At 46.9% G+C, this 14,553-nt stretch overlaps 1 protein-coding gene across 1 annotated transcript in view; it reads left to right on the top strand.

Annotated features, from left to right (window-relative positions):
* Positions 1 to 14,553, top strand: part of pappa2 (pappalysin 2) — a 135,716-nt gene that overhangs the window by 24,365 nt on the left and 96,798 nt on the right. Inside the window, exons 8-9 of the mRNA XM_061838216.1 lie at positions 90 to 282; positions 10,993 to 11,126. Coding sequence (XP_061694200.1) covers positions 90 to 282; positions 10,993 to 11,126 — 327 coding nt within the window. The remainder of the gene's footprint in view (positions 1 to 89; positions 283 to 10,992; positions 11,127 to 14,553) is intronic.

Here is a 14,553-nt window from a genome sequence, read left to right as displayed (position 1 = left end):
ATACCAGCTATAGGAGAGGTCAAGGAGGGTTGGGATTTAAATCAACAATAATCTTTTGATAAAATTTCCCTTTCCCCCCACTTTTTTAGATGACAACTGCACCAATCATTTTACTCCCAACCAAGTAGCCAGGATGCACTGTTATCTTGACTTGGTCTATCAGAACTGGTTGATAGAACATTCATCTGGTTCCATCCCTGTGCCAGCAATGGTGACTGACCAGAGTCCAGATTCTGTTTCTATTTATTGGCTTGCACCATTAATGGGGTCACTCTATCAAAGGTACCAGTAACTGTCTCCTGTACAATTTTTGTCTGTGTTAAAATGTCCATTTACCCTAATCCCTGAATTCAAACTTTGAATTTACTTTGATAACTTGAAACCAAACATTATTAATGTGGGGATATCATTACACTGACATTATGGGCTGACAAAGCGGCAATATTATAAATCAGTGAATGGTGACTAATGGCGAACGAGTATGTAAATAGTAGGTGGGACAGTGTAAGACTGGTTAGAACATCTGCTTCACAGTTTTGAAAACCGGTGTTCGAATCCCAGTTTTGCATGTGTGGAGGTTGTGTCTTCTCCCGATGCCTGCATGGGTTTTCTCTGTGCAATCCTGTTTCCTCCCACCTCCCAAAAGCATGCCTGGTATGTTAATTGAAAACTCTAAGTTGTCCGTAGGTGTGACTGTGAGTGCGAATGGTTGTTTGTTTTTGTATGCCCTGCGATTGGCATCCAGTTCATGTTGTACCCCACCTCCTGCCAGAAGATAGCTGGGATATGCTCCTGCACTCATAAAACCCTTGTGAAGATAACTGTCTCGGATAAAGAATGGACTGATATAAATCACAATTTAATTTAAATTACTCCATCAACAGTTATTATAAAAGCCCCACTTCCAATGAATTTGAAACATTGGATAAAATCCAAACAAAAACAAGTATAGTACATTTACAAGCAAAGTTTTCCAATGTCATTGAAAAGTAATGACGTTAACTAGTATAATATTAAAATTGGTAAAACTTGTTCTTCTTCTTTGCCTTTTGGCTTGTCCCGTTAGGGATCGCCGCAGCATGTCATCTTTTTCCATCTTAGCCTATCTCCTGCATCTTCGTCTCTAAGCCCAACTGCCATCATGTCTTCCCTCACCACATCCATCAACCCTCTCTTTGGTCTTCCTCTCACTCTTTTGCCAGGCAGCTCCATCCTCAGCACCCTTCCACCAATATACTCACTCTCTCGCCCCTGAACATGTCCAAACCATTGAAGTCTGCACTCTCGAAGCTTGTCTCCAAAACATCCAACTTTGGCTGTCCCTCTAATGAGCTCATTTCTAATCCGATCCAACCTGCTCACTCCAAGCGAGAAGCTCAACATCTTCATTTCTGCTACCTCCAGTTCTGCTTCCTGTTGTTTCTTCAGGGCCACCGTCTCTAATCTGTAAATCATGCCCGGCCTCAGCACTCTTTTATAAACTTTGCCCTTCATCCTAGAGGAGACTCTTTTGTCACATAATATACTAGACACCTTCCGCCAGCTGGTCCAACCTGCTTGGGCCCGTTTCTTCACTTCCTTACCACACCCACGATTGCTCTGGATTGTTGACCCTAAATATTTGAAGTTGTCCACCCCTGCTATCTCTTCTCCCTGTAGCCTCACTCTTCCCCCTCGACTCCTCTCATTCACGCACATATATTCTGTTTTACTTCGGCTAATCTTCATTCCTCTCCTTTCCAATGCATGTCTCCATCTTTGTAATTGTTCCTCCGCCTGCTCCCTGCTTTCACGGCAGATCACAATATAATCTGCGAACATGACGGTCCAAGGGGATTCCAGTCTAACCTTGTCGGTCAGCCTATCCATGACTACTGCAAACAGGAAGGGGCTCCGCGCGGAACCCTGATGCAGTCCCACCCCTACCTTAAATTCTTCTTACACATCAACGGCACATCTCACCGCTGTTCTGCTACCCTTATGCATGTCCTGTACTATTTTAACATATTTCTCTGCCACACCAGACTTACGCATGCATCCTCAAGGCAAATAATGCATCTGTGTACTCTTTCTAGTCATGAAACGATACTGTTGCTCACAGATACTTACTTGCGTCCTGATTCTAGCACCCACTACTCTTTCCCATAACTTCATTGTGTGGCTCATCAATTTTATTCCTTTATAATTCCCACAGCTCTGAACATCACCTTTTTTCTTAAAAATGGTAACTAGTACACTTTTTATCCATTCTTCAGGCATCTTTTCACCCGCTAGTATTCTGTTGGTCAAGTTGGTCAAAACCTCCACAGCCATCTCTCAATATTGCTTCCATACCTCCACCGGTATGTCATCAGGACCAACTGCCTTTCCATTTTTCATCCTTTGAAGTGCCTTTATAACTCCCCCATTACTAATCATTGGCACTTCTTGGTCCTTCACACTTGCTTTTCTACTCTTCCTTCTCTCTCATCAACTTCTTGAAGTACAACAACACTGAAATACTACTGTATATAATGCCAATAAAATACTGTAAATGCTAATATTTTATACTACTATTTGCATCTGCAAGACAAAGTATGTGAACCCTTGAGAATTACCTGAATTTCAGGATAAATTAATTATAAAATGTGATGTGATTTTCATTAACCCCTGCTCGAGCCGTCACCTTATCGTGGTGGAGGGGTTTGTGTCTCGATGATCCTAGGAGCTACAATGTCATGCCCCTGGTAGTGTCACCCATGGCAAACAGGTCTTAGGTGAGGGACCAGATGAAGTACAACTCCAAAACCCCTATGACAACTACAAAAATGGGATATTGGTTTCCCTTGCCCAGACGCGGCTCACTGGGGCCCCCCTCTGGAGCCAGGCCTGGAGGTGGGGATCGAAGTCGAGCACCTGGTGGCTGGGCCTGGATCCATGGGGCTCGGCCAGGCACAGCCCGAAAGGGTAACATGGGTCCCCCTTCCCATGGGCTCACCACCTGTGAGAGGGGCCATAGGGGTCGGGTGCAATGTGAGCTAGGCGGTGACCAAAGGTGTGGGTATACTTATTGCCCCCCGACTCGGGGCATGTACATTGGGGTTTACCCCAGTGGATGAGAGGGTAGCCTCCCTCCCCCTGCAGGTAGGGGGATGGGTCTTGACAGCAGTGCATAGTACCCACCCTTTTTGGAGTCCTTCGAGGGAGTGCTGGAGAGCACCCCCTCTGGTGACTCCATCATTCCGCTGGGGGACTTCAATGTCCACGTGGGGAATGACAGTGAGACCTGGAAGGGCGTGATTGGGAAGAACAGGCCTGCCCCCGATCAGAACTCGAGTGGTGTTCTGTTACTGGACTTCTGTGCTCATCACGGATTGTCCATAACAAACACAATGTTCAGGCATAAGGGTGTTCATCTCTCTCCTTGGACCAGGACACCCTGGGGCGCAGTTCGATGAACGACTTTGTGGTCGTGTCAACGGACTTGCGACCGCATGTCTTGGACACTCGGGTGAAGAGAGGGGCGGAACTGTCAACTGATCACCACCTGGTGGTGAGTTGGCTCCGATGGTGGGGGAAGATGCCAGTATGACGTCTCAGGCCAAAACGTGTTGTGAGCGTCTGCTGGGAACGGCAGGCAGATTCCCCTGTCAAAGGAATTTCAACTCCCACCTCCAAAAGAACTTTGCTCACGTCCCACAAGAGGCCTGTGACATTGAATCTGAGTGGACGATGTTCCGCGCCTCTATTGCTGAGGCGGCCGACTGGAGTTGTGGCCGTAATGTGGTTGGTGCCTGTCGTGGCGGCAACCCACGAACACGTTGGTGCACACCAACAGTGAGGGATACTGTCAAGCTGAAGAAGGAGTCCTATCGGGCATTTCTGGCCTGTGGGACTCCTGAGGCAGCTGATAGGTATTGGCTGGCCATGCGGAATGCAGCTTCTGTGGTTGCTGAGGCAAAAACCCGGGCGTGGGAGGAGTTCGGTTAGGCAAAGGAGAACGACTTCAGAACGGATTCGAGGAAATTCTGGTCCACCGTCCAGCGTCTCAGGAGGGGGAAGCAGTGCACAGTCAACGCCGTGTATAGTGGGAACGGGGCAGTGCTGACCTCAACTTGCCATGTTGTGAGTTGGTGGGCAGAATACTTCGAAGACCTCCTCAATTCCACCAACATGCCTTCCCACGAGGAAGCTGAGTCTGGGTGCTTGGAGGCAGGCTCTTCTATCTCTGGGGTTGAGGTCACCGAGGTGGTTAAATAGCTCATTGGTGGTGAGGCCCCAGGGGTGGAAGAGATTCGCCCGGAGTTACTCAATGCTCTGGATGATGTGGGACTGTCCTGGTTGACATGCCTCTGCAACATTGGGTGGACATCGGGGACAGTGCCTCTGGATTGGCAGACTGGAGTGGTGGTCCCCCTTTTCAAGAAGGGTGATTGGAGACTACAGAGGGATCACACTCCTCAGCCTCCCTTGTAAGGTCTAGTCAGGGGTACTGCAGAGGAGAGTCCGTCGTAATGTCGAGTCTCGGATTCAGGAGGAGCAATGTGGTTTTCGTCCTTGCCGTGGAACAGTGGAGCAGCTCTACACACTCGGCAGGATCCTCGAGGGTACATGGGAGTTCACCCAACCAGTCTACATTTATTTTGTGGGGAAGGCATTCAACCGTGTCCCTCGGGCAGTCTTGTGGGGGGTTCTTTGGGAGCATGGGATACCGAATCCCCTGATACAAGCTGTTTGGTTCCTGTACGACTGCTGTATGAGTTTGGTCCGCATTGCCAGCAATAAGTTGGACTTGTTTCCGGTGAGAGTTGGACTCCACCAAGTCTGCCCTTTGTCACCGATTTTGTTGACAATTTTTCTGGACAGAATTTCTAGGCACACCTGAGGTGTAGAGTGTGTCCAGTTTGGTGGCCTCAGCAACGCATCCCTGCTCTTTGCAGATGATGTAGTTGGCTCCATCAAGCTGTTATCTCCAACGCTCACTGGAGCGGTTCGCAACCGAGTGTGAAGTGGCTGGGATGAGAATAAACAACTCCAAATCCGAGACTATGCTCCTCAGTCAGAAAAAGATGGCGTGCCCTCTCCAGGTCGAGGATGTGATCCTTCCCCAAGTGGAGGAGTTCAAGTATCTTGGGGTCTTGTTCACGAGTGAGCGAAGAATGGATCGGGAGATTGAAAGACAGATGGGTGCAGCGTCTGCCGTGACGCTATCTTTGTATCGGTCTGTTGTAGTAAAGAGGGAGCTTAGTCGAAAGGCAAAGCTCTCCATTTACCAGTCAATCTACATTCCTACCCTCACCTGTGGGCATGAACTGTGGGTCGTGACCGAAAGAACAAGATCCCGGATACAAGTGGCCAAAATTAGTTTCCTCCGCAGGGTGTCTGAGCTCTCCCTTAGAGATAGGGTGAGAAGCTTGGTTATCCGGGAGGGGCTCAGTGTCTAGCCGTTACTCCTCCGCATTGAGAAGAGCCTGATGAGGAGGATGGGGCATCTGATTCGGATCCCTCCTGGACGCCTCCCTGGTGCGGTGTTCCGGGCACTTCCCACAGGAAAGACACCCCAAGGACGACCCAGGACACGCTGGAGAGACTATGTCTTTCGGCTGGCTTGGAAACGCCTCGGGATTCCTCCAGAACAGCTGGAAGAAGTGGCTGGGGAAAGGGAAGTCTGGGTATCCCTGCTGAAGCTACTTACCCTGTGACCAGACCCGGAAAAGCGGTACATAATGGATGGATGATTTTCATTAAACTAATGCCTGCATATTGCAGACATTGGAATTATAGGACATTTCTGTGAGTCTTTTTGGATGTACAATGGTATGAAATGTGAATTCACTTGCATGTGTCCATCGGCACACACTCCTGGTATTCATTCATTGGGTGTGGGACTACTCACATTTTGCAACAAATAACTCACGTATAGATGAAGCATTTGGGTATCACCCCACTTATATTCTCGTTCTATGGACTTCTATAATTCACATAGTCAGTACCACCACATTCCAGTTGTATAGCTGGATTCATGATCCTTGTGTTGCATGCTTATTGTCCTGTCCCTGTCCCATCTTGTCCTTTTCTTCCTTCATCCTGTAACCCTGTACAATATCACACCACATCCTTATTTCATGTTTCTTTGTTGTCGATATGGAATAATTTCTTATTGTCATTCTGTTTACATTGAGCGCTTTGTCTTTGTCAACTCCCCTATGACACAACAAAACTGTTCTGCAATAAGGGGGGTGCAGATTCACTATCCTGCTTAATCCAACAGGCGAACAGGACACATACACACACACACACACACACACACACACACACACACACACACACACACACACACACACACACACACAAAATCTCACCTACCGTAGTGTTAAAAAAAATAGCAGTCCAATATAACTACCAGATTAATCCATGCTTTCAGTATATTTTTTAATGTTACATGTCAAACAATTTACCAGTTGGTGCACTAGATCCTCAAAAAACCAGCAAGATGCAGCATTCATGATATACTCACTCTTAAGGCTCTGCAATTGGGAAGTTTGTTGAAAATGGTGTGTTAAAGAAAGTAGCAGTGTGGTATTCAATCAGTGAGGTCATCAGTTCTGTGAAAAAACAGTTGTGAATCAGCTGGCTCCTATTCAAGGATGAAACCAGCACCTGTTGAACTTGCATTTCTCCTTGAAAGCCTGAGAAAAATGGATCATTCAACACATTGTTCAGATGAACAGCACACTTTCATTAAAGGTTTAATTGGAGAGGGGAAACATTATTAAAAGGTGCAAAAAAATTGTAGGCTGTGTGTGTTTCTTTCGGCATCGCCACAGCGTATCATCTCAGATGAACGCATATATATGTTAGGCACAATTTTTACGCCAGATGCCCTTCCTGACGCAACCCTTCTCAGGGAGTGGAGGCCCCAGTGGGATATAAACCCAAAACCTCTAGTTTACCAAACCAGTGCTCTAACCACTGAGCTATGGGGCCTCCTGGTTTGGCCTGGTCAACTAAAATTATTTTGAATGCCTTAAAATGGAGAGCAAAACCAGAGACACATGGCAGAAAAGGAAGACAACCATCAAAGTTGATCAGAGAATAACCAGAATGGCAAAAGCCCTGCCAATAATCAGTACCAGTATGATCAAAGACAGTCTGGAGTTACCTGTAAGTAGTGTAAAGCTAATCTATTTACAAGAATCCCCTGCAAAATCCATCTTAAAAAGGCATATACCATTGCCAAAGAACACATCAACTAACCTAAAGAGAAATGGAGGATTATTTTGTGAACTGATGAGATTAAAATAGTTATTTTTGAGTCCAGGGGCCACAGACAGTTTGTGAGATGACTCACAAACTCTGAATTCCAGCCATTATACACGTTGAAAAATGGTGATGCAAGCATCATGATCGGCCCATTTATCGCATACTAGGGTTCATGAATTGGTTTGCAGATGTGAAAATACTGGAAGACGTCATGTTGCCTTTTGCTGAAGAAGACAAACAAAGTTAATATTAGTGAGTGGCGAGCACATCCCCAGACTTAAATCTCATCAAGAACTTGTGGGGTGACATAAAACATGCAGTTTCTGAATGAAAACCAAGAAATGTAAATGAATTGAGAAATGTTGCTAAGGAATGGTGGAGTGAAATAACAGATTATAGATGCCACAAATGATTGACTCAATCCAACACAGATAGGAAGGACTGCATCAGGGTTCCGCGCTGAGCCCCTTCCTGTTTGCGGTAGTAGTGGATAGGCTGACAGACGAGGTTAGACTGGATTCCTCTTGGACCATGATGTTTGCAGATAATATTGTGATCTGCCGTGAAAGCAGGGAACAGGCGGAGGAACAGTTAGAAAGATGGAGGTACGCACTGGAAAGGAGAGGATGAAGAGTAGCCGTTGTAAAACAGAATATATGTGTGTGAATGAGAGGGGCTGAGCAGGAAGTGTGAAGCTCAAGGGAGAAGAGATAGTGAAGGTGGACAACTTCAAATACTTGGGGTCAACAATACAGAGGAATGGAGAGTGTGGTAAGGAAGTGAAGAAACGGGTCCAAGCGGGGTGGAACAGTTGGCCTAAGGCGTCTGGTTCTATGTGACAGAAGAGTATCTGGCAGGATGAAGGACGAAATTTATAAAACAGTTGTGAGGCCGGCCATGATGTACGGATTAGAGACGGTGGCCCTGAAGAAACAACAGGAAGGAGAACTTGAGGTAGCAGAAATGAAGATGTTGAGGTTCTCGCTTGGTGTGAAAAGGCTGGATAGGATTAGAAAGGAGCTCATTAGAGGGACAGCCAAAGTTGGATGTTTTGGAGACAAGGTGAGAGGGAGTAGACTTCGATGGTTTTGGACATGTTCAGGGGCAAGAGAATGCGTATGTTGGTAGAAGGGTTCTGAGGATTGAGCTGCCAGGCAATAGAGCGAGAGGAAGACCAAAGAAAAGGTTGATGGATGTTGTGAGGGAGGACATGAGGACAGTGGGTGTTAGAGAGGAGGTTGCACGAGATTGGTTTAAATGGAAAATGGATGACACGCTGTGGCAACCCCTAATGGGACAAGCCGAAAGAAAAAGAAGACTAACTTATACTAAGAGACATTTTGCTTGAATTAAAAGAATGTAAACAATTGTTTTCATGATTTTATTGGACATACAAAGTAAAGATTGGAGGTGTTGGTTAAAACTCCCCTGCTTGATAAAAACACACCTGCCAGTTTTAAGATTTCTATTCTCAGGAAGCATTTTCTGATATGAACTGTGTCTTGCACAAAATAAAAAAAGTTATACCAACAATCCAGAATTGTTAACTTGCAGGATTGAAGCTGACAAGGGTCACAAACAATTTTAGCAAATCCTTATTGTTTATAAGTGCATGGTGACAAAGATTGTCTTAAATAGAGAAAATTAATTGCTTTTGCTACTCTCCCTAGGAATAGCTGTCCTGTAGAGATGATTGCATAAGCACAGTGCAGAAAGCTCAATGAGATGAAGACAAATCCTTATGTGTTGTATTAAGACTTTACAGTAATCTCTTGTCCATGCTGTCAACTGTTCATAAACAGACATGAAACAATAAACAACAATGGATGCCCGAGGAGAACAACAAGTATTGTTTCATTTTTGAAGTTTCGCAAAAGACCAACTTTATCTTTTACAGCACCACTGGCAAACTACTTTATGGTGTGGACTGATTAAACCAAAGTTGAGTGTGGAAGTAACACACAAAGGCACAGTACGCCATGTTCAAAACCTCATCCCAACTGTGATGTATGGGAGTGAGAGCATCATAGAGAAGGCATTGCCTTTTAAGTCAAGCCTAAACGCATTGCTAACATTGACAAATAAATGATTGCCTAAAGGGCGCCACGGTGGATCAGCTGGTAAAGCGTTGGCTACACAGTTCTGAGGTCCCGGGTTCAATCGCGGATCCACCTGTGTGGAGTTTGCATGTTCTCCTCCGGGCACTCCGGTTCCCTCCCACTTTCCCAAAACATGCAACATTAATTGGACACTCTAAATTTACTTCGGTGTGATCTTGAGTGCGACTTGTTTCCATGTGCCCTGCGATTGGCAGGCAACCAGTTCAGGGTGTACCCTGCATCCTGCCCGTTGACAGCTGGGATAGGCTCCACCACTCCCCGTGACCCTCGTGAGGATAAGCGGTGAAGAAAATGGATGGATGGATGAATGCCCAAGTTGATCAAGACATTTTGCAGGGGAACTCCAGACCATCTCTCTGACAATTTAAATTCAACAGAAGATGGGTGGTGCAACCCAATAGACAGAAGTACTGTATATCAACACCTGAAAAGCTTCAGAAGAAAAATAAAAGTACCTTCTGGAATGGTTTAGTCAGAGTCCTAACATAAACCCGGGAGTACATGTGGCATGACCTCAAGAGCTTGATTAACACCAAAATATCTCAAGGGAATTACTGAATTGAAATAGTTTCATAAAAAAAAGAGCGACCCCAAATTCCACCTGAACATTGTGCAGGTTTGATCTACTGCAATGACATGAAACGTTTGGTTCAAGTTACTGCTGCCAAAAGAGGGTCAATCAGTTAGTAAAGCCAACATTTTTCACCCTGCACTGTGACATTTACAGACTATGTTCCATCAAAACATACAGCGTTGTTGCCTGTGTGGGATTAGTTTTAAAAGAAACAGTTTATCGATTGTTGTGACTGATCAGATCAGGTTTGTCCCATTTGTGCAGAAATGCAGGCAGTTCCAAAGGATTCACATATTTATAAAGATGTATGTGAAAGAATGTTGTTTAAAAAAAATCAAACTCAATAAAGCGACACGGTAGTGCAGCTGTTGCGGGTTGGGCTCACAGTTCTGATGACTGGGATTGAAATCCCGGCCCCGCCTGTGTGGACTTTGCATGTTCTCCCCGTGCCAATGTGGGTTTTCTACGGGCACTCCGGTTTCCTGCCACATCCCAAAAACATGCATTAATTGGACACTCTAAATGGCCTTTATGTGTGATTGTGTGACTGTTGTCTGTCTCTGTGTGCCCTGCGATTAGCTCCAGTACTACCGCGACCCTCGTGAGGATAAGCGGCTTAGAAAATCAATGTATGGATGGATAAAAATTAATGGACCCCGCTACATTTAGTAACAACTGAAAACGCAAAAAGCAGCTAGCCAGTTTAGTGCATCACACTACTAGCTACAGCTAGCTACTATCCCACTGCCTGAATTCTACCATCTCTGCATCCTCCCCCTCTCGCTCTCTACTCTTTGTTGTTACCCAACTCTTGGCTTGCTCAGGTCTTGCAAGATTTGCTTGTGAATTAAACCTCAAATGACATCATGCATGCCAAGAATTTGACCTCAAAGCTAGGCAAAACTGTTCTTAAAATATTTGCCAAGTTCCAAATCTTTGTTTCAATTCTGTGAAAACCTTGTATGGATCAGAGTAGCAAGCTTTTCTTTTGTATTAAAAGTAGACCCATTATTGAGACAAGGAAAAAAAAGCCTTCATATGTTTCTTTTATTCTAGTGCCTCCTCCCATTTCTCTGCTGTCAACTGTCGGGAATGTGAGAAAGATGGTGTTTTCCACCAGCATGCCTATGAGGCAGCCTCATCTCGCATCTGTGACACGTCTGGCTACTGGGCACCTGAGGAGGCTGTTGGTTAGTCAAACAAATTACATATTGGTTTTTATTTACAGTTCTGTGCTTTTCTTTTCTTCTTTTTCATAACATGCAACCAGTGTAATCGAACACATATATTTCGCACAATTACGCAAGATACAGATACACACACATGCACAGGCACGGCCCCCACACACGCACACACACACACATACACACACACACACACACACACACACACAACACACACACACACACACACACACACACACACACACGCGCATGCACACCCACACACGCATGCACACACGGACACATTTTCAGAAAAGTTATGGAGATTTGCAACAGAATTTTGCAAACCATATATATTCTGTGTACTGTATATTGTATAAATTGCATATATACATATACTATAAAACACACACACATATATATCGTTTCATTATCTATAGTATTAATGCAATCTATTCATCTTCCAGAGTCATAATGGCACCTCAGATCTGTTCATTAGCCAACCGTTAACCATTATCCAACCTCCATTATCCAAGAAACCTATTAAGTAATATTGAGACAAGCAAATTCAAAGATAGTGCTCTGCTATCACCTTGATTTGCAGTTTAGCCCTCTGAGACATTTATACTGAACTGAGTGACATTCCATTTATATAAAGATGTTGTGGTTCTGTTGGCTTCATCAACTCATGGTCTTCAACTCTCGCCGGAGTGGTTCATAGTGTGTGAAGTGGTTGGGATAAAAATCAGTAATTCCAAATGTGAGACCATGTCACGCAGTCAGAAAAGGGTGGAGTGCCCTCTCCAGATCAGGATGACATCCTGCACCAAGTGGACGGGTTTAAGTATCTTAGTCTAATTCATGAGAGAAGGAAAAATGGAACTGAAGATCGACATGTGGATTGGTGCAACAATTGCAGTCATCCGGACTCTTTATTTTTCTACTGTGGTGATTAAATGGTTGATCTGCATTCCTACCCTCAGTGATGGTGATGAGCTGTGGACAGCGACCAAATTATTAAGACAGACAGATACAACTGGTAGTAATATGGTTTCGCTGCATGGTGTTTGGCCTCTCCATTAGAGCTTGTCATGATCCTGCCACTCCAGCACGAGTTGTGCGGGTGTCCGCGCAGGTGCGCTGATTGGGAGGTGCACACCTTTGCCTCATACAGCCTATTTATGCTGTGGATTTATATGACCGCGATGACAACTGGCCGGCGCCAGTTCGTTGATCTTCATATCCCGTTCGTGTGCTCCGGTATCCCTGATTGAACCTGTGTGTACCGACCTTCGTCCGTTCTCCAACCAACCTTGTAAGCCTGACTCCTTCGTTACTTCTGCGTGCTTTGATTGTTCTCCTGTGTACCGACTCCTGCCTGCCCGCTCACCTGCTCTCTTCGCCCGACGTCCCAACTACCGCTGCTGCACCAGACTGCCTGCTCGATCCCCTACCTCTGCATACAATACACGTGTCTCTTCTTGAACTACCTTGCGTCTTCCGAGTTCCTGCATTTGGGTCCTACTCTCGTTTCCGATGGGTCGTGACAGAACGAACTGGCCAATACAGGACCCAGCAGGAAAGACCCGGCGTTGCCGGGACCGACGCAAGGTAGACCGTCTGCCGGAGGACCAAGCCTGTCTGATCTGGGTAGGCTCCCTGATGTCCTCCGCTTCCGTGTCTTACGCTCCGCCAGCGAGGTATAAATACGTTCCGAACACGACCTGTCCGGCTCCTCATATTCTTCTGGACTCTGACTTTTCGGAATATGAGGAGGACCGTGATTTGTATGACCGGCTGCCTGAGTATGACTCCGATGACTTTGATTTTGAATCTCTTTGCCAGTCAGTTTGCTCCACCTCCCCACATTCCCAGCACCCAAACGTCTTCGCCCGGTGGATACAAATACACCAATCCGTTTGAGGGAACCCGCTTGGCCATCTACCCGGGACCTCCGTGTGGCGGCCAGAGGAGACGCCCCGGCCGGGGGTTCCCCGGTGCCTCCCGCTGCGTGGCAACTAAGACATCGTCCTCCCACTCTTCGCCGGCAACGGCGAAACCAGCAGACCTGCAGCTGGTGGCGAAGCTTCCAGCCCAGAGGGAGGAGGAGCCGCCAAATCGCGATGCATTCTACCGTGAAATGCGGGCGGAGGTAGAGTGGCAGAGCGCCGAATTGGCGGCTCTCACGTCCCAGGTCCGGCATGGATTGGCGAACCAGCCGAGCTCCGCTGACGTCGCAACGGCGACGGACTCGCTGCTGACGCAGGTTCACGTGGCAGTTGGAATTGACCCGCTCCCGAGACACGCCCACGTGTCAGTTTCGACTGACTCTCTGCCTACTCTCGTTCACGTTGCCGTGGAAACAGAACCGCCCCCTCGCCAAGCGCACGCCGCAGTGGGTACGGACTCGCCACCTCGCCAAGTACAAGTCGCAGTGGGTACGGACTCGCCACCTCGCCAAGCGCACGTAGCTGTGGAAACTGACCCGCCTCCTCGCCATTCCCACGTCGAGGTTTTGGCTGTTCACGTGGCAGTTGGAACTGACCCGCTCCCGAGACATGCCCACGTGTCAGTTTCGACTGACTCTCTGCTTACTCTCGTTCACGTTGCCTTGGAAACGGATTCGCCACCGCACCACGCCCACGTTGCTGTTTCAACGGATGCACTGCAAGCTCACGTGGCAGTGGGGACCAACCTGATGCTGCCTCACGTTGCTGTCCAGGAGGTGGCGACGTCTCCACAGCCGCTTCTCGTCCGATTGTTCTCCTGTGTACCGACTCCTGCCTGCCCCCTCACCTGCTCTCTTCGCCCGACGTCCCAACTCCCGCTGCTGCACCGGACTGCCTGCTTGATCCCCTACCTCTGCATATAATAAACGTGTCTCCTTGAACTACCTTGCATCTTCCGAGTCCTGCATTTGGGTCCTACTCTCGTTCCGATGGGACGTGACAGAGCTAGGGTGAGAAGCTTGGTCATCCGGGCTATGCGCAGAATTTAGCCACTGCTCCTCTGAATTGAGAGGAGAAAGATCAGCTGGCTCAGGCAACTTGTTAGGATGCCCCCCGTACACCTCCCTAGTGAGGTGTTCTGGGCACGTCACACTGGGAGAAGCCCCCATGGACTATATCTCCCAGATATGCCTGGGAACTCCTCAGGATCCCCACAGAAGCCCTGGATGAAGTGGGTAAGCATAGGGAAGTCTGGGGTTCCCTGTTTAAGATGTTGCCCCAGTGACCTGAACCTTGATGAGTGGAAGAAAATGGATGGGTGGATGGATGGATGGATGGATAGATGGTTGAATGGGCAGGTTTAAGGCCAAAGATATAGGACCTTGTTAACATGCTGAGCTGCCTTAAAGAGAGAATAAAGCTCATAGTTACCCCATATTATTACATTTAACACGTAATTTGCATCATATAATACTATGTGGGACTTTTTTCCAAACTAAACTTAA

The sequence above is a fragment of the Syngnathoides biaculeatus genome, chromosome 13, assembly GCF_019802595.1.
Source record: "Syngnathoides biaculeatus isolate LvHL_M chromosome 13, ASM1980259v1, whole genome shotgun sequence".
Lineage (NCBI taxonomy): Eukaryota > Metazoa > Chordata > Actinopteri > Syngnathiformes > Syngnathidae > Syngnathoides > Syngnathoides biaculeatus.
The sequence above is the reverse complement of the archived record's forward strand: the minus strand, read 5'-3'. Positions and strand labels throughout refer to the sequence as shown.